The following is a 20,825-nucleotide window of genomic DNA, read 5'->3' on the forward strand; positions in this document are numbered from 1 at the left end:
TTGAGTGTCAACGATATTGGAGCAGATAGATAAGATATGACGATCTGCGTTGTCCTTGGATATCCTACATTGTCGATAGAATCAGCAGCAGTTCACACACACACACACACACACACTTCTTCCTAGGGATGGATACTCACATTAAGGGCGTGAGGATTGTCATTCTCCCACAGAGGTCAGTCCCGGCACAATCACTTAAGTAATAAACTACAAGAAAACGAGTCACGGAGGAATCGATTTCCTTTCTCTTCACCAGGGGAACAGAGAACCACTAGGGATGTGTCAATGAGAAGTTGAAGAAGAGGTTCTACCTCTCTCTCTCTCTCTCTGTCTCTCTCTCTCTCTCTCTCTCTCTCTCTCTCTCTCTCTCTCTCTCTCTCTCTCTCTCTCTCTCTCTCTCTCTCTCTCTCTCTCTCAGCTTGAATTGGCTGCTACGTAGACCTTTATTCTGTCTCTGAGCTGGACTCAGTTTCTGTTCTTTCTCTTTACAGACCTCCTCCTCTCCCTCTGTCCTAGAAGCAGTGTGTGAATCGGACCAAGTGTGTGTGTGTGTCCTGTCTTATATATGTAATCCGTGAGTTTCCGTCTGCTGGCCAGTGACCTCAGAGAGAGGAGACGTCACAGAACTGACAGTGAGCATCACATCACACACCCAGGATCATGGATTACCTTCACCACGTCACCGGCTCTATTGACTAATACCACCCTGACTAACCACTTACGGAAACACACACACACACACACACACACACACACACACACACACACACACACACACACACACACACACACACACACACACACACACACACACACACACACACACACACACACACACACACACACACACACACACCTGGGAAATCTCCAATAATGAACAACAAACTTGACCACAACACAACCCAGTCTTGACACGACTTGGCCTGATCTTTTAAATGACTAGAAATATATTAACTACAGAGCTTCCCATGTGTAAACGGTACTGTACAGGCTACACCACAGCAGAGTAGTGGAGTCTAACTAACCATGTTACATCTCCCCTCGACGGGGGGGGTGTCATTTAGAATGGGCAAATATTATCACAAACAATAGTTTTTCCCCCGCGCTGTTCCTCCTGCGCTGTTCCTCCTGCACTGTTCCTCCTGCGCTGCCACGCATCACAAACAGGGTTTGTTGTTAGTTATGTTGCTTCCCGACATGCAATTATTGAGTCGCTCTGAGAGCTGTGAGTTACTGTCGCTGGTAGCAACCACACGGACACGGCAGGAGGGCTGAGCCTGGGAGCTTTGTTCCTTGTGTTGTGACCCACCAAAGCAAGGATATCATCGCTTTTGTGTGACCTTTCAAATAGACAACTACACTGCATGTTTACATACTGTGCATACTATGTAGTGATGGTAGTAGTGATGGTAGTATAGTAATAATAGTTATAGATGATATGTAGTGATGGTGGTATAGTAATAATAGTTATAGATGGTATGTAGTGATGGTAGTATAGTAATAATAGTTATAGATGATATGTAGTGATGGTAGTATAGTAATAATAGTTATAGATGGTATGTAGTGATGGTAGTATAGTAATAATAGTTATAGATGGTATGTAGTGATGGTAGTATAGTAATAATAGTTATAGATGGTATGTAGTGATGGTAGTATAGTAATAATAGTTATAGATGGTATGTAGTGATGGTAGTATAGTAATAATAGTTATAGATGGTATGTAGTGATGGTAGTATAGTAATAATAGTTATAGATGGTATGTAGTGATGGTAGTATAGTAATAATAGTTATAGATGGTATGTAGTGATGGTAGTATAGTAATAATAGTTATAGATGATATGTAGTGATGGTAGTATAGTAATAATAGTTATAGATGGTATGTAGTGATGGTAGTATAGTAATAATAGTTATAGATGGTATGTAGTGATGGTAGTATAGTAATAATTATTATATATGGTATGTAGTGATGGTAGTATAGTAATAATAGTTATATATGGTATGTAGTGATGGTAGTATAGTAATAATAGTTATAGATGGTATGTAGTGATGGTAGTATAGTAATAATAGTTATAGATGGTATGTAGTGATGGTAGTATAGTAATAGTAGTTATAGATGGTATGTAGTGATGGTAGTATAGTAATAATAGTTATAGATGATATGTAGTGATGGTAGTATAGTAATAATAGTTATAGATGATATGTAGTGATGGTAGTATAGTAATAATAGTTATAGATGGTATGTAGTGATGGTAGTATAGTAATAATAGTTATAGATGATATGTAGTGATGGTAGTATAGTAATAATAGTTATAGATGGTAGTATAGTAATAATAGTTATAGATGGTATGTAGTGATGGTAGTATAGTAATAATAGTTATAGATGGTATGTAGTGATGGTAGTATAGTAATAATAGTTATAGATGATATGTAGTGATGGTAGTATAGTAATAATAGTTATAGATGGTATGTAGTGATGGTAGTATAGTAATAATAGTTATAGATGGTATGTAGTGATGGTAGTATAGTAATAATAGTTATAGATGGTATGTAGTGATGGTAGTATAGTAATAGTAGTTATAGATGGTATGTAGTGATGGTAGTATAGTAATAATAGTTATAGATGATATGTAGTGATGGTAGTATAGTAATAATAGTTATAGATGATATGTAGTGATGGTAGTATAGTAATAATAGTTATAGATGGTATGTAGTGATGGTAGTATAGTAATAATAGTTATAGATGATATGTAGTGATGGTAGTATAGTAATAATAGTTATAGATGGTAGTATAGTAATAATAGTTATAGATGGTATGTAGTGATGGTAGTATAGTAATAATAGTTATAGATGGTATGTAGTGATGGTAGTATAGTAATAATAGTTATAGATGATATGTAGTGATGGTATGTAGTGATGGTATGTAGTGATGGTATGTAGTGATGGTATGTAGTGATGGTATGTAGTGATGGTATGTAGTGATGGTATGTAGTGATGGTATGTAGTGATGGTAGTATAGTAATAATAGTTATAGATGGTATGTAGTGATGGTATGTAGTGATGGTAGTATAGTAATAATAGTTATAGATGGTATGTAGTGATGGTAGTATAGTAATAATAGTTATAGATGGTATGTAGTGATGGTAGTATAGTAATAATAGTTATAGATGGTATGTAGTGATGGTAGTATAGTAATAATAGTTATAGATGATATGTAGTGATGGTATTATAGTAATAATAGTTATAGATGGTATGTAGTGATGGTAGTATAGTAATAATAGTTATAGATGATATGTAGTGATGGTAGTATAGTAATAATAGTTATAGATGGTAGTATAGTAATAATAGTTATAGATGGTATGTAGTGATGGTAGTATAGTAATACTAGTTATAGATGATATGTAGTGATGGTAGTATAGTAATAATAGTTATAGATGGTATGTAGTGATAGTAGTATAGTAATAATAGTTATAGATGGTATGTAGTGATGGTAGTATAGTAATAATAGTTATAGATGATAGTATAGTAATAATAGTTATAGATGGTATGTAGTGATAGTAGTATAGTAATAATAGTTATAGATGGTATGTAGTGATGGTAGTATAGTAATAATAGTTATAGATGATATGTAGTGATGGTAGTATAGTAATAATAGTTATAGATGGTAGTATAGTAATAATAGTTATAGATGGTATGTAGTGATGGTAGTATAGTAATAATAGTTATAGATGATATGTAGTGATGGTAGTATAGTAATAATAGTTATAGATGGTATGTAGTGATAGTAGTATAGTAATAATAGTTATAGATTATATGTAGTGATGGTAGTATAGTAATAATAGTTATAGATGATATGTAGTGATGGTGTGTTGTGATGGTAGTATAGTAATAATAGTTATAGATGGTATGTAGTGATGGTAGTATAGTAATAATAGTTATAGATGGTATGTAGTGATGGTAGTATAGTAATAATAGTTAGAGATGGTATGTAGTGATGGTAGTATAGTAATAATAGTTATAGATGGTAGTATAGTAATAATAGTTATAGATGGTATGTAGTGATGGTAGTATAGTAATAATAGTTATAGATGGTATGTAGTGATGGTAGTATAGTAATAATAGTTACAGATGGTATGTAGTGATGGTAGTATAGTAATAATAGTTAGAGATGGTATAGTAAGTATAATAGTTATAGATGGTATGTAGTGATAGTAGTATAGTAATAATAGTTATAGATGATATGTAGTGATGGTAGTATAGTAATAATAGTTATAGATGATATGTAGTGATAGTAGTATAGTAATAATAGTTATAGATGATATGTAGTGATGGTAGTATAGTAATAATAGTTATAGATGATATGTAGTGATGGTAGTATAGTAATAATAGTTATAGATGGTATGTAGTGATAGTAGTATAGTAATAATAGTTATAGATGATATGTAGTGATGGTAGTATAGTAATAATAGTTATAGATGATATGTAGTGATGGTATGTAGTGATGGTAGTATAGTAATAATAGTTATAGATGGTATGTAGTGATGGTAGTATAGTAATAATAGTTATAGATGGTATGTAGTGATGGTAGTATAGTAATAATAGTTAGAGATGGTATGTAGTGATGGTAGTATAGTAATAATAGTTAGAGATGGTAGTATAGTAATAATAGTTATAGATGGTATGTAGTGATGGTAGTATAGTAATAATAGTTATGGATGGTATGTAGTGATGGTAGTATAGTAATAATAGTTACAGATGGTATGTAGTGATGGTAGTATAGTAATAATAGTTAGAGATGGTAGTATAGTAATAATAGTTATAGATGGTATGTAGTGATAGTAGTATAGTAATAATAGTTATAGATGGTATGTAGTGATGGTAGTATAGTAATAATAGTTATAGATGGTATGTAGTGATGGTAGTATAGTAATAATAGTTATAGATGGTATGTAGTGATGGTAGTATAGTAATAATAGTTACAGATGGTATGTAGTGATGGTAGTATAGTAATAATAGTTAGAGAAGGTAGTATAGTAATAATAGTTATAGATGGTATGTAGTGATAGTAGTATAGTAATAATAGTTATAGATGATATGTAGTGATGGTAGTATAGTAATAATAGTTATAGATGATATGTAGTGATGGTATGTAGTGATGGTAGTATAGTAATAATAGTTATAGATGGTATGTAGTGATGGTAGTATAGTAATAATAGTTATAGATGGTATGTAGTGATGGTAGTATAGTAATAATAGTTAGAGATGGTATGTAGTGATGGTAGTATAGTAATAATAGTTAGAGATGGTAGTATAGTAATAATAGTTATAGATGGTATGTAGTGATGGTAGTATAGTAATAATAGTTATAGATGGTATGTAGTGATGGTAGTATAGTAATAATAGTTACAGATGGTATGTAGTGATGGTAGTATAGTAATAATAGTTAGAGATGGTAGTATAGTAATAATAGTTATAGATGGTATGTAGTGATGGTAGTATAGTAATAATAGTTATAGATGATATGTAGTGATAGTAGTATAGTAATAATAGTTATAGATGGTATGTAGTGATGGTAGTATAGTAATAATAGTTATAGATGGTATGTAGTGATGGTAGTATAGTAATAATAGTTATAGATGGTATGTAGTGATGGTAGTATAGTAATAATAGTTATAGATGGTATGTAGTGATGGTAGTATAGTAATAATAGTTATAGATGGTATGTAGTGATGGTAGTATAGTAATAATAGTTATAGATGATATGTAGTGATGGTAGTATAGTAATAATAGTTATAGATGGTATGTAGTGATGGTAGTATAGTAATAATAGTTATAGATGGTATGTAGTGATGGTAGTATAGTAATAATTATTATATATGGTATGTAGTGATGGTAGTATAGTAATAATAGTTATATATGGTATGTAGTGATGGTAGTATAGTAATAATAGTTATAGATGGTATGTAGTGATGGTAGTATAGTAGTAATAGTTATAGATGGTATGTAGTGATGGTAGTATAGTAATAATAGTTATAGATGGTATGTAGTGATGGTAGTATAGTAGTAATAGTTATAGATGGTATGTAGTGATGGTAGTATAGTAATAATAGTTATAGATGGTATGTAGTGATGGTAGTATAGTAGTAATAGTTATAGATGGTATGTAGTGATGGTAGTATAGTAATAATAGTTATAGATGGTATGTAGTGATGGTAGTATAGTAATAATAGTTATAGATGGTATGTAGTGATGGTAGTATAGTAATAATAGTTATAGATGGTATGTAGTGACTACACCACAGCTCAGTTCATGGTCACCACACACCGCAGTTTAATAATGTCCTCTATTAACCAGTGAGTCGGCTATTAAACACTATGATAACATGCTATTATATCTCTATCCTTAACCCAGTTTAAAAACTCCACAAGCCACTACCTAACGGGTCAACAAGCCACTACCTAACGGGTCCACCAGCCACTACCTAACGGGTCCACCAGCCACTACCTAACAGGTCAACAAGCCAGTACCTAACGGGTCCACCAGCCACTACCTAACGGGTCCACCAGCCACTACCTAACGGGTCCACCAGCCACTACCTAACGGGTCCACCAGCCACTACCTAACGGGTCCACCAGCCACTACCTAACGGGTCCACCAGCCACTACCTAACGGGTCCACCAGCCACTACCTAACGGGTCCACCAGCCACTACCTAACGGGTCAACAAGCCACTACCTAACGGGTCCACCAGCCACTACCTAACGGGTCCACCAGCCACTACCTAACGGGTCCACCAGCCACTACCTAACGGGTCCACCAGCCACTACCTAACGGGTCCACCAGCCACTACCTAACGGGTCAACAAGCCACTACCTAACGGGTCCACCAGCCACTACCTAACGGGTCAACAAGCCACTACCTAACGGGTCCACCAGCCACTACCTAACGGGTCCACCAGCCACTACCTAACGGGTCAACAAGCCACTACCTAACGGGTCCACCAGCCACTACCTAACGGGTCAACAAGCCACTACCTAACGGGTCAACAAGCCACTACCTAACGGGTCAACAAGCCACTACATAACGGGTCAACAAGCCACTACCTAACGGGTCAACAAGCCACTACCTAACGGGTCCACCAGCCACTACCTAACGGGTCCACCAGCCACTACCTAACGGGTCCACCAGCCACTACCTAACGGGTCCACCAGCCACTACCTAACGGGTCAACAAGCCACTACATAACGGGTCCACCAGCCACTACATAACGGGTCCACCAGCCACTACCTAACGGGTCCACCAGCCACTACCTAACAGGTCAACAAGCCACTACATAACGGGTCAACAAGCCACTACCTAACGGGTCAACAAGCCACTACATAACGGGTCAACAAGCCACTACATAACGGGTCAACAAGCCACTACATAACGGGTCAACAAGCCACTACATAACGGGTCAACAAGCCACTACTTAACGGGTCCACAAGCCACTACATAACGGGTCAACAAGCCACTACCTAACGGGTCCACCAGCCACTACCTAACGGGTCAACAAGCCACTAATATAACGGGTCCACCAGCCACTACATAACGGGTCCACCAGCCACTACATAACAGGTCAACAAGCCACTACATAACGGGTCCACAAGCCACTACCTAACAGGTCAACAAGCCACTACATAACGGGTCCACAAGCCACTACCTAACAGGTCCAGGAGGACATACAGACAGACAGGAAGACAGACAGGTAGACAGGAGGACAGTGAAAGGGACTGGTGGCAGGTGACTGTTATCATCATCATCTGTAGCTTCCGGTTCAGGGTTCTGCCTTAACAAGCTTCGAGTTGGAGCTAAGAGGCTTTTGGTTAACCCCCCCACCTGCAGGTGTCACAGTCACTGAGTGAGTGAGTGACTCACTGTGTGTGCGTGTGTGTGTGTGTGTGTGTGTGTGTGTGTGTGTGTGTGTGTGTGTGTGTGTGTGTGTGTGTGTGTGTGTGTGTGTGTGTGTGTGTGTGTGTGTGTGTGTGTGTGTGTGTGTGTGTGTGTGTGTGTGTGTGTGTGTGTGTGTGTGTGTGTGTGTGTGTAGGGCTGGGAATCACCAGGGACCTCCCGATACAATATTATCATGATACCATATGTATTACAATTCTCACGATTCTAAATGTATTTCGATTCGCTACTGTGATTTCATTGCAATTGGATGTTCCAAACATATTGCTCACCTCATGTCTGCTGCAGAGGGACAAGAGGGAGCCATGAGAACACGACTTTTAATCGGTCATGGAAATGAAAGTGATGAAAACCAAATGTCTCACTATTGAAACAGATGGAGAACAAGCTCTGAAGGAAGGACACTGGAGTTTTGAGGCAGCTAAAATAATACTGCGAGGACTTCCTGAGTGGCGCTACAGACCCGGGTTTGATCCCGGCTGTATTACAAGCGACCGTGATCGGGAGGTCCCACAGGGACTGTGGGTGTTAAGGGTGGTTAGGCGGATCATGCTTCAGAGGACACCTGACTCCACCTTCGCCTCCTGAGCCTGTTGGGGAGTTACAGCGATGAGACAAGATCAGAATTGGGGGTAAAATACGTGTTCAATCTTGTGATATTGTCAAAACAACAAGACACGATATATCGTCAAAAATGATATGTTATCCCCATATGTAACTGTATAGATTCTTTCAGAAAGAACCCTTTGGTGGTGAAAAAAGTTCCACTTGGAACCCCAAAAAATGGGTTTCAGGGGGTTCTCCTATGGGGACAGTTGAACAACCCTTATGGTTCTAGGTAGCTACTTCTTCTCTAAGAGTTTACAGTAGAGCCAGTCTGACCTCAAGTCTGTGTTGTTGACAATTTGACACACACACAGGGGTCATGTTAAGTGCTGAATGGCCTATTAGACCTATGACCAGACCTGAGCTGAATGAAGATGGAGACAGTAACCAGTCAGTGAGGTTATTAATACTACAGTAAGCCGTACGAGACCGCTGACCGTGCAGCGTGACGGTTATTGTGAGGTAGAAATGCACTGTGGAGAAGGTTTAGTCTCGTTTGATCCCCAGCTTATCTACAATGCATTAACACAATTCCCAGCTGTCCTACTGACACACACACACACACACACACACACACACACACACACACACACACACACACACACACACACACACACACACACACACACACACACACACACACACACACACACACACACACACACACACACACACACACACACACACACACACACACACACACACACCTGGAACAATGAGTGAGTCAGAGAGTGAATGACCAGTGTAAAACCCTGAAAGAAAAACAAGAGACAGAGCGACAGAAAGACAGAGACAACCACTCATCATTACACACACAGCAACTAGATACCATAAGTGTAATCCACCATATATATATATATATATATAGACATACACTGCTCAAAAAAATAAAGGCAACACTAAAATAAGACATCCTAGATCTGAATGAATGAAATATTCTTATTAAATACTTTTTTATTTACATAGTTGAATGTGCTGACAACAAAATCACACAAATTATCAATGGAAATCAAATTTATCAACCCATGGAGGTCTGGATTTGGAGTCACACTCAAAATTAAAGTGGAAAACCACACTACAGGCTGATCCAACTTTGATGTAATGTCCTTAAAACAACTCAAAATGAGGCTCAGTTGTGTGTGTGGCCTCCACGTGCCTGTATGACCTCCCTTCAACGCCATGGGCATGCTCCTGATGAGGTGGCTGATGTTCTCCTGAGGGATCTCCTCCCAGACCTGGATGAAAGCATCCGCCAACTCCTGGACAGTCTGTGGTGCAACGTGGCGTTGGTGGATGGAGTGAGACATGATGTCCCAGATGTGCTCAATTGGATTCAGGTCTGGGGCACGGGCGGGCCAGTCCATAGCATCAATGCCTTCCTCTTGCAGGAACTGCTGACACACTCCAGCCACATGAGGTCTAGCATTGTCTTGCATTAGGAGGAACCCAGGGCCAACCACACCAGCATATGGTCTCACAAGGGGTCTGAGTTTCTCATCTCGGTACCTAATGGCAGTCAGGCTACCTCTGGCGAGCACATGGAGGGCTGTGCGGCCCCCCAAAGAAATGCCACCCCACACTATGACTGACCCACCGCCAAACCGGTCATGCTGGAGGATGTTGCACGCAGCAGAACGTTCTCCACGGTGTCTCCAGACTGTCATGTCTATCACATGTGCTCAGTGTGAACCTGCTTTCATCTGTGAAGAGCACAGGGCGCCAGTGGCGAACTTGCCAATCTTGGTGTTCTCTGGCAAATGCCAAACGTCCTGCATGGTGTTGGGCTGTAAGCACAACCCCCACCTGTGGACGTGGGGACCTCATAACACCCTCATGGAGTCTGTTTCTGACCGTTTGAGCAGACACATGCACATTTGTGGCCTGCTGGAGGTCATTTTGCAGGGCTCTGGCAGTTCTCCTCCTGCTCCTCCTTGCACAAAGGCAGAGGTAGCGGTCCTGCTGCTGGGTTGTTGCCCTCCTACAGCCTCCTCCACGTCTCCTGATGTACTGGCCTGTCTCCTGATAGCGCCTCCATGCTCTGGACACTACGCTGACAGACACAGCAAACCTTCTTGCCACATCTCGCATTGATGTGCCATCCTGGATGAGCTGCACTACCTGAGCCACTTGTGTGGGTTGTAGACTCCGTCTCATGCTACCACTAGAGTGAAAGCACCGCCAGCATTCAAAAGTGACCAAAACATCAGCCAGGAAGCATAGGAACTGAGAAGTGGTCTGTGGTCACCACCTGCAGAACCACTCCTTTATTGGGAGTGTCTTTATATATACACCTATCATTTCCACCTGTTGTCTATTCCATTTGCACAACAGCATGTGAAATTTATTGTCAATCAGTGTTGCTTCCTAAGTGGACAGTTTGATTTCACAGTAGTGTGATTGACTTGGAGTTACATTGTGTTTTTTAAGTGTTCCCTTTATTTTTTTGAGCAGTGTATTTATATATACACCTGACACACACATGTACCCACTCAGACACACACGTGTACCCACTCAGACACACACGTGTACCCACTCAGACACACACGTGTACCCACTCAGACACACACGTGTACCCACTCAGACACACACGTGTACCCACTCAGACACACACGTGTACCCACTCAGACACACACGTGTACCCACTCAGACACACACGTGTACCCACTCAGACACACACGTGTACCCACTCAGACACACACGTGTACCCACTCAGACACACACGTGTACCCACTCAGACACACACGTGTACCCACTCAGACCAGTGGAGGCTGCTGAGGGGAGGACGGCTCATAATAATGTCCAGAACAGACCAAACGGAATGGCATCAAACACATGGAAACCATGGAAACCATGTGGTTAATGTATTTGAAACCATTCCACTGATTCTGCTCCAGTCATTACCACGAGTGTATCCTCCCCAATTAAGGTGCCACCAACCACCTGTGACGCAGACGCAGTGACACAGACTAGCATGTCTGCACTCAGAGTTACACACACCGTTGTTGGTCTGCTTCACCTACAGCACATAGGCACAAACACATGGCCTGCTTCACCTACAGTACTTAGGCACTAACACATGGCCTGCTTCACCTACAGTACATAGGCACTAACACATGGCCTGCTTCACCTACAGCACATAGGCACTAACACATGGCCTGCTTCACCTACAGCACATAGGCACTAACACATGGCCTGCTTCACCTACAGCACATAGGCACTAACACATGGCCTGCTTCACCTACAGCACATAGGCACTAATACATTTGACCTTAAAGGCTCAGTGCAGTCAAAAACATGATTTCAATATTTTTTTATATACACCGAGTGTACAAAACATTGAGTACACCTGTTCTTTTTATGACATAGACTGACAAGGTGAATCCAGATGAAAGCTATGATCCCTTATTGATGTCACATGTTACATCCACTTCAAATCAGCATAGATGAAGGGGAGGAGTCAGGTTAAAAAATGATTTTTAAGTCTTGAGAGAATTGAGACATGGATTGTGTATGTGTACCATTCAGAGGGTGAAGAGGCAAGACAAAAGATTTTAGTGCCTTTGAACGGGGTATTGTTGGTGTACCAGTTTGTGTCAAGAACTACAACGCTGCTGGGTTTTTCACGCTCAACAGTTTCCCATGTGGGTCATGAATGGTCCACCACCCGAAAGGACATTCAGCCAACTTAACACAACTGTGGGAAGCATTGAAGTCAACATGGGCCAGCATCCCTGTGGAACGCTTTCGACACCCTTGCAGAGGCCATGCCTGACGAGTTGAGGGTGTTCTGGGGGCAGGGGTGCAACTCCATATCAGGAAGTTGTCCTTAATGTTTTGTACACTCAGTGTATATTTCCATGCTACAAGGTTGGAATAATACTGAGAAATTGTGAAAGTGATGATAATGCCCTTTTAGTGTAAGAGCTGTTTCGGGGGGATGGAGTTTTGGCCTCCCTGGTGACATCACCATGCGGGATATTAGTTAATAGACCAATAAGAGAGTTTCAAACCTTTCTGCCAATAATAACTAGTTTTCAGTTTTCCCCTCCCCACTCAGACCACTCCCAGACAGCCCGAGCAGAATTCTTGCTTGAGAAATGACTCTTTGCTAAGAAGCTATTTTTGTTTCTTTTTGACCATTTTCATTGTAAACAATCACACACAGTAAGGTACCTAATTGTTAGCCAGAAATGATTTGATAGTGAGATAAAAACATCTGCATTGGGCCTTTACTACATGGAGCCCATTATCCAAAATGCAGATGAAACAAATGAAGTGAATGTCTTTCCCACACTCCTCTTCCTCTACGTCCTTCACCCATATCTCTATTGGTTTCTTTCTCTTCCAGTCATCTGTTCCTCTTTTCTCAGGGTCAGATGAGGTCTTACTTTTTCCAAGGTCCTTCCCCTCTGAGTCTGTCTGTTGTTTTATCTGTATATTCCTCTCCCTTCTTTATATCACTCACTCACTCACTCACTCACTCACTCACTCACTCACTCACTCACTCACTCACTCACTCACTCACTCACTCACTCACTCACTCACTCACTCACTCACTCATTCACTCTCACACCTCCTGTTCTAATTAGTTAATAATGGCATTATTATAGACTTGAATTAGCATCTCTGCATCTGAGCCGGGTGAGAAACTCTGGTTCCCAGAGAATCACACTTCCTGCTTCTGAATAGGATGCAGTTTCTCCTAAACCCTGATCTAAGATCAGTTTGGTTCCTAGATCTACTAAGACTACTGTACTAGTCAACCTAGTGCACTCAGTGTACATCTTTACTTAGCTTCTGACAGTTTATTTCTCTTTGGGGTTGTTTGTGTATCTAGTGTCTTAGTGAGAGAGGGGCAGACAGTTTCAGTGAGACCTGGTGGAGGAGAGGAGGGTGGGGGAGAAGAGAATGGAGGGTGGGGTGGGGGAGAGGAGGGTGGGGGAGGGAGGGTTGGGTGTGGGAGAAGAGAGAGGAGGGTGGGAGAGCCTATTGACCCCTAGCGACCCTCTCCATCACACACTCCTCCCTGTTATCTCTCTTCCTCTCCTCCCTGTGTCCCCAGATGGTCATGAAGATTGAATGATTTAGCCTTGGGAGCAACAAACTCCCAAGCATTCTCTCATCTCTCTCTCTCACACACACACACACACACACACACACACACACACACACACACACACACACACACACACACACACACACACACACACACACACACACACACACACACACACACACACACACACACACACACACACACACACACACACACACACACACACACACACACACACACACACACCAGTTTGTTATTCCATAACTTTGATACATTTGAAGATTGCTATGCTGTATGAAAACGGCATCACAGCCAGACAAAGCAGTAGATTGGTGGACGATTAAAGTGAAGAGAGCTCTAGAGACACAGTCAATGCACTAACCCTGTTGCGTTAAGTGGTCCTTCTCACTGAGCACTAGTCAGCTTAGGAGAATGTATGCACACATGACTGTAAGTACTAAAAGCGTCTGCTAAATGGCATATATTTATATTTTTTTATATATATTTTATATATATTTATATATAAAATACTGTACCTGTTGCCATATGAATCAATTGTATCAATTTCAATTGTGTTCTATTATTTTTTTAAACTTTTGGCTCGGTTTTATTCTCAATTTATTTAAGGGTTTTTTGGCATGGGAAACAGTTGTCTTAGTGAAATGATAAACAAAAAAGTTTGAACAGTAAATATTACACAACTTGGACATTTAGCATGTCATTATGTCTATATACAGTGTAACGGTGTTACCACACGGTCTCTCTCTCTCTCCTCTTTTCTCATTATGTCTATATACAGTGTAACGGTGTTACCACACGGTCTCTCTCCTTTTCTCATTATGTCTATATACAGTGTAACGGGTTACCACACTGTCTCTCTCTCTCATTATGTCTATATACAGTGTAGACCAGATTATGTCTATATACAGTGAACGGGTTACCACACGGGGTGTAACGTGTTACCACACTGTCTCTCTCTCTCATTATGTCTATATACAGTGTAACGGTGTTAGATTATGTCTATATACAGTGGTGGGGTCTATATACAGTGTAACGGGTTACCACACTGTCTCTCTCTCTCATTATGTCTATATACAGAACGGTGTTACCACACGGGTCTATATACAGTGGGTGTTACCACAGGTCTCTCTCTCTCTCTCTCCTCTTTTCTCATTATGTCTATATACAGTGTAACGGTGTTACCACACTGTCTCTCTCTCTCTCTCTCCTCTTTTCTCATTATGTCTATATACAGTGTAACGGTGTTACCACACTGTCTCTCTCTCTCATTATGTCTATATACAGTGTAACGGTGTTACCACACGGTCTCTCTCTCTCTCCTCTTTTCTCATTATGTCTATATACAGTGTAACTGTTACCACACGAGTCTCTCTCTCTCTCCTCTTTTCTCATTATGTCTATATACAGTGTAACGGTGTTACCACACTGTCTCCTCTCTCATTATGTCTATATACAGTGTAACGGTGTTACCACACTCTCTCTCTCTCTCTTTTCTCATTATGTCTATATACAGTGTAACTCCTCATTCCATTATGTCTATATACAGTGTAACGGTGTTACCACACGGTCTCTCTCTCCTCTTTCTCATTATGTCTATATACAGTGTAAATGACACTGTCTCCCTCTCTCTCCTCTTTTCTCATTATGTCTATATACAGTGTAACGGTGTTACCACACTGTCTCTCCTCATTATGTCTATATACAGTGTAACGGTGTTACCACACTGTCTCCCTCTCTCTCCTCTTTTCTCATTATGTCTATATACAGTGTAACGGTGTTACTGTCTATATACAGTGTAACGGTGTTACCACACTGTCTCCCTCTCTCTCCTCTTTTCTCATTATGTCTATATACAGTGTAACGGTGTTACCACACGGTCTCTCTCTCTCATTATGTCTATATACAGTGTATTTTACCACACTGTCTCCCTCTCTCTCCTCTTTTCTCATTATGTCTATATACAGTGTAACGGTGTTACCACACTGTCTCTCTCTCATTATGTCTATATACAGTGTAACGGTGTTACCACACTGTCTCCCTCTCTCTCCTCTTTTCTCATTATGTCTATATACACACCACACTGTCTCTCTCTCTCATTATGTCTATATACAGTGTAACGGTGTTACCACACTGTCTCTCTCTCTCATTATGTCTATATACAGTGTAACACACACTGTCTCTCTCTCTCTCCTCTTTTCTCATTATGTCTATATACAGTGTAACACCACACATTATGTCTATATACAGTGTAACACCACACTGTCTGTCTCTCTCTCCTCTTTTCTCATTATGTCTATATACAGTGTAACGGTGTTACCACACTGTCTCTCTCTCTCATTATGTCTATATACAGTGTAACACACACACTCTCTCTCCTCTTTTCTCATTATGTCTATATACAGTGTAACGGTGTTACCACACTGTCTCTCTCTCCTCTTTTCTCATTATGTCTATATACAGTGTAACGGTGTTACCACACGGTCTCTCTCTCTCATTATGTCTATATACAGTGTAACGGTGTTACCACACGGTCTCTCTCTCTCTCCTCTTTTCTCATTATGTCTATATACAGTGTAACGGTGTTACCACACAGTCTCTCTCTCTCTCCTCTTTTCTCATTATGTCTATATACAGTGTAACGGTGTTACCACACTGTCTCTCTCTCTCTCCTCTTTTCTCATTATGTCTATATACAGTGTAACGGTGTTACCACACACTCTCTCTCTCATTATGTCTATATACAGTGTAACGGTGTTACCACACTGTCTCTCTCTCTCTCCTCTTTTCTCATTATGTCTATATACAGTGTAACGGTGTTACCACACTGTCTCTCTCTCATTATGTCTATATTAACGGTGTCCACACTGTCTCTCTCTCTCTCCTCTTTTCTCATTATGTCTATATACAGTGTAACGGTGTTACCACACGGTCTCTCTCTCTCATTATGTCTATATACAGTGTAACGGTGTTACCACACTGTCTCTCTCTCTCTCTCTTTTCTCATTATGTCTATATACAGTCATTATGTCTATATACAGTGTAACGGTGTTACCACACTGTCTCTCTCTCTCTTTCCTCTTTTCTCATTATGTCTATATACAGTGTAACGGTGTTACCACACTGTCTCTCTCTCTCTCCTTTTTCTCATTATGTCTATATACAGTGTAACTGTTATGTCTCTCTCTCTCTCCTCTCTTTTTCTCATTATGTCTATATACAGTGTAACGGTGTTACCACACTGTCTCTCTCACTCATTATGTCTATATACAGTGTAACGGTGTTACCACACTGTCTCTCTCTCTCTCTCTCCTCTTTTCTCATTATGTCTATATACAGTATATACAGTCATTATGTCTATATACAGTGTAACGGTGTTACCACACTGTCTCTCTCTCTCTCTCCTCTTTTCTCATTATGTCTATATACAGTGTCTCCAGTTACCACACTGTCTCTCTCTCTCTCCTCTTTTCTCATTATGTCTATATACAGTGTAACGGTGTTACCACACTGTCTCTCTCTCTCTCTCTCCTCTTTTCTCATTATGTCTATATACAGTGTAACGGTGTTACCACACGGTCTCTCTCACTCATTATGTCTATATACAGTGTAACGGTGTTACCACACTGTCTCTCTCTCTCTCTCTCCTCTTTTCTCATTATGTCTATATACAGTGTAACGGTGTTACCACACGGTCTCTCTCACTCATTATGTCTATATACAGTGTAACTCTCTGTCTCTCTCTCTCTCTTTTCTCATTATGTCTATATACAGTGTAACGGTGTTACCACACTGTCTCTCTCTCTCTCCTCTTTTCTCATTATGTCTATATACAGTGTAACGGTCCACACTGTCTCTCTCTCCTCTTTTCTCATTATGTCTATATACAGTGTAACGGTGTTACCACACTGTCTCTCTCTCTCTCCTCTTTTCTCATTATGTCTATATACAGTGTAACGGTGTTACCACACGGTCTCTCTCACTCATTATGTCTATATACAGTGTAACGGTGTTACCACACTGTCTCTCTCTCTTTCCTCTTTTCTCATTATGTCTATATACAGTGTAACGGTGTTACCACACTGTCTCTCTCTCTCATTATGTCTATATACAGTGTAACGGTGTTACCACACTGTCTCTCTCTCTCTCCTCTTTTCTCATTATGTCTATATACAGTGTAACGGTGTTACCACACTGTCTCTCTCTCTCTCCTCTTTTCTCATTATGTCTATATACAGTGTAACGGTGTTACCACACTGTCTCTCTCTCTCTCCTCTTTTCTCATTATGTCTATATACAGTGTAACGGTGTTACCACACTGTCTCTCTCTCTCTCCTCTTTTCTCATTATGTCTATATACAGTGTAACGGTGTTACCACACTGTCTCTCTCTCGTTCCTCTTTTCTCAGCCCTCTGAAACCCTTCCTCCCCCTTTCTGTTTTCACTCTGTCGTCTCTTTCTCACACTCCCCCACTAGAAGAAAGAGACACATTCCTGCAGCTTTGTGAGGACGTCAATATTGACTTTCTCTGTGTGTCACAACTCTGTGTGTGTGACAACTGACTGACAACGTAACACTGCTCTGCATATTACAATCAACAATCTAGGTTTGCTCTATTTCTCCCTCCCTCCCTCCCTCCCTCCCCCTCCCTCCCTCCCTCCCTCCCTCCCTCCCTCCCTCCCTCCCTCCCTCCCTCCCTCCCTCCGGCTGTGGCCTGATTGTGATAAATCTCTGCTAGTTGCTGAGTTGTTCCTTTGTCCGTCCCTCCCCTCCTTCCCTCTGACAGTGTCTGTGTCTGGCTGGCTATGTCTACCCCGCCAAACTCCCTAAATGTAGGTCTCTCTTGCTCCCCAACCCCCTAAGATCCTCCTTGACAAAAACCTCAAGACAGACCGAGACGGAGCACTACAATGATGACTGTGGCTTCTGCTTTTGTCTTCCTTCTACCCCCCACTCCCTACTATCCAGAAATCACTTCACCCCCATGCATGTATCCCTCGACCTCCCCTCCTCCACCCCTAACCTTCTACTCCGCAAAAACAACCCCCCTACCTGCCTCACTGCTCCCCCAGCTCAGACCCTGTTGTCCCGGGCTGGCCACTGCAGAGGGTGGCATTGTGTTGCTAATGCCGACTAGGCCTCAATGCAGCCACAAAGGTTGCCGTGGAAACGCTTGGGCGCACACAATAGAGCCCGGGATGGGCCCCCAGAACACAGGAGTCCTGGGAAACCCAAAGACAGAGAGACAGAGCGAAGGAAGAGTTGGAGGGGGTGGGCGAGTGCAGGGTAGAGGGGGAAGAGAGTGACGGTGGGAGGACTCCTCCCCTCCCTCCATCCCCTCATCCCCTCATTCCTCCCCTCCCGCCATCCCTCCATCCCCTCATTCCTCCCCTCCCTCCATCCCCTCATTCCTCCCCTCCATCCCCTCATTCCTCCCCTCCATCCCTCCATCCCCTCATTCCTCCCCTCCCTCCCTCCATCCCCTCATTCCTCCCCTCCCTCCCTCCATCCCCTCATTCCTCCCCTCCATCCCCTCATTCCTCCCCTCCATCCCCTCATTCCTCCCCTCCCTCCCCTCATTCCTCCCCTCCCTCCCTCCATCCCCTCATTCCTCCCCTCCCCTCCCCCCTCCCTCCATCCCCTCATTCCTCCACAACCACTCCTTTCTTTCTGGACCCCAGATGGTCATCTATCAGAGGGGCTGCTGGGAGAGTTAGATGCGTCCTCCCTCTCACAAGTAGACACAGTCCCACATCGACTGACCCGTAAAGACTCACTTCCAAAGCATCCAAAGAGTTGAAGAATGTAGCCATCTCAACAACACGGTATTTCCATAATGGAAGACCAAGTAGAACCAGATGAGATCATCCAGAATCATTCAGTCATTACAACAACTCAACCAAAACCATCTCACTCACCGTGGCAACCACTGAGTGTTTGTGTGTATCAGTTACATCAGTGTGTGTGTGTTTGTGAGTGTATGTTATTGTGTGTGTGTCACTCACCCAGAGGCAATGAGGGCTTGTGACTGGGCCATGGCTATGCGTTGCAGGGCGGGCCGGCTGAGCCCAGCCAGACTGGACCGCTGGGGCAGGGGGGCAGAGCACGCCGCCGAGCGCTGGGGAGCCATGGGCCGCGGCGACGGGGACGGCACGGGAGAGGGCGGTGACGTCACGGCGGTCGCCGGGTGACGAGCGTGGCCGTAGGCACCGGTTGACTCGTGGAGGAGGGAGAGGGGGCGGCACGGACGGACGGCGGCCCTGATTGGAGGAGGGCGGCTGAGGGGGCGGGAGGGAGGGAGGAGGGGGTCGGTTGGAGATGGAGAGGGTGCCCGTTTGGGCGCTGAGGAGAGAGAGGGAGCGGGCGAAGAGGGCAGCATTCCGTCGCGGTGAGGACTGGTTCCGGGATATGGAGAGTCCGTGAGGTAAGGTTTTGGAGTACGCAGATCTAGCGGGGGAGCTCCTGAGTTGGCCCCGTCCCAGGGTGGCAGATTTGGGGCTGGGTGGTTTACTCTGAGGTTTACTCGGCCGGTGGCCCAACTTGTGCGTCGATGACCTCACTGTGCTCTGCTTCACACTAAAGACCAGCATGCACTGCTGGCAGGAGCACGGCTGCCCGGCGAGGGACTGCATGGTCGCCTGCCCGCCGCTTGTGTACACAGCGCGTCCGTTTATGCCCGACACCCCAACACCCAGTAACGCTCCAGTCGGACCCGATCCTCCACCTCCGTTCCTGGGTACCGGTCCTGACACTAGTGGGTAGGCCACGTCGGACCTCCGCTGTATCCTGCGTTGTCTCTGGGTCTGCCTGTTGACCTGGGTCATGCCCTGCAGGTCCACCAGGTAGCAGAAGCCCAGCGGCGCCAGGTCCAGCCAGGGCTGCTGGCGGTCCCGGGCCGTCTGGATGGCGATGCCGACCTCCGTGTCGTACTGGGTCCAGGAGCCCGTGTCGTTCTCCCACTCCCACAGCCAACCCTGGCCCGGCGCCGACGTGGGATCGTAGAAGCTACGGCGCACCGGCCGGATCATACCTGCAGGGGGAGATGTGGGGTTAGTACGACTATCAATCAATCAAATGTATTTTTCCAATGGCAGTTGTCACAAAGGGCTTCACAGTAAACTAGTCTAGACACTAAAGAGCAAGCAGAAGCACGGTGGACAGGACAAAGGCCCTGGATGGAAGAAACCTTGAGAGGAAC

At 42.8% G+C, this 20,825-nt stretch overlaps 1 protein-coding gene across 1 annotated transcript in view; it reads right to left on the minus strand.

Annotated features, from left to right (window-relative positions):
• Positions 1-20,825, minus strand: part of LOC124022256 (E3 ubiquitin-protein ligase DTX4-like) — a 53,671-nt gene that overhangs the window by 6,720 nt on the left and 26,126 nt on the right. Inside the window, exons 3-4 of the mRNA XM_046337195.1 lie at positions 19,850-20,657; positions 19,633-19,815 (exon numbers count right to left, since the gene is read on the minus strand). Of these exons, the coding sequence (XP_046193151.1) occupies positions 19,633-19,815; positions 19,850-20,657 (991 nt within the window). The remainder of the gene's footprint in view (positions 1-19,632; positions 19,816-19,849; positions 20,658-20,825) is intronic.

The sequence above is a fragment of the Oncorhynchus gorbuscha genome, unplaced genomic scaffold, assembly GCF_021184085.1.
Source record: "Oncorhynchus gorbuscha isolate QuinsamMale2020 ecotype Even-year unplaced genomic scaffold, OgorEven_v1.0 Un_scaffold_1313, whole genome shotgun sequence".
Classification (NCBI taxonomy): Eukaryota; Metazoa; Chordata; class Actinopteri; order Salmoniformes; family Salmonidae; genus Oncorhynchus; species Oncorhynchus gorbuscha.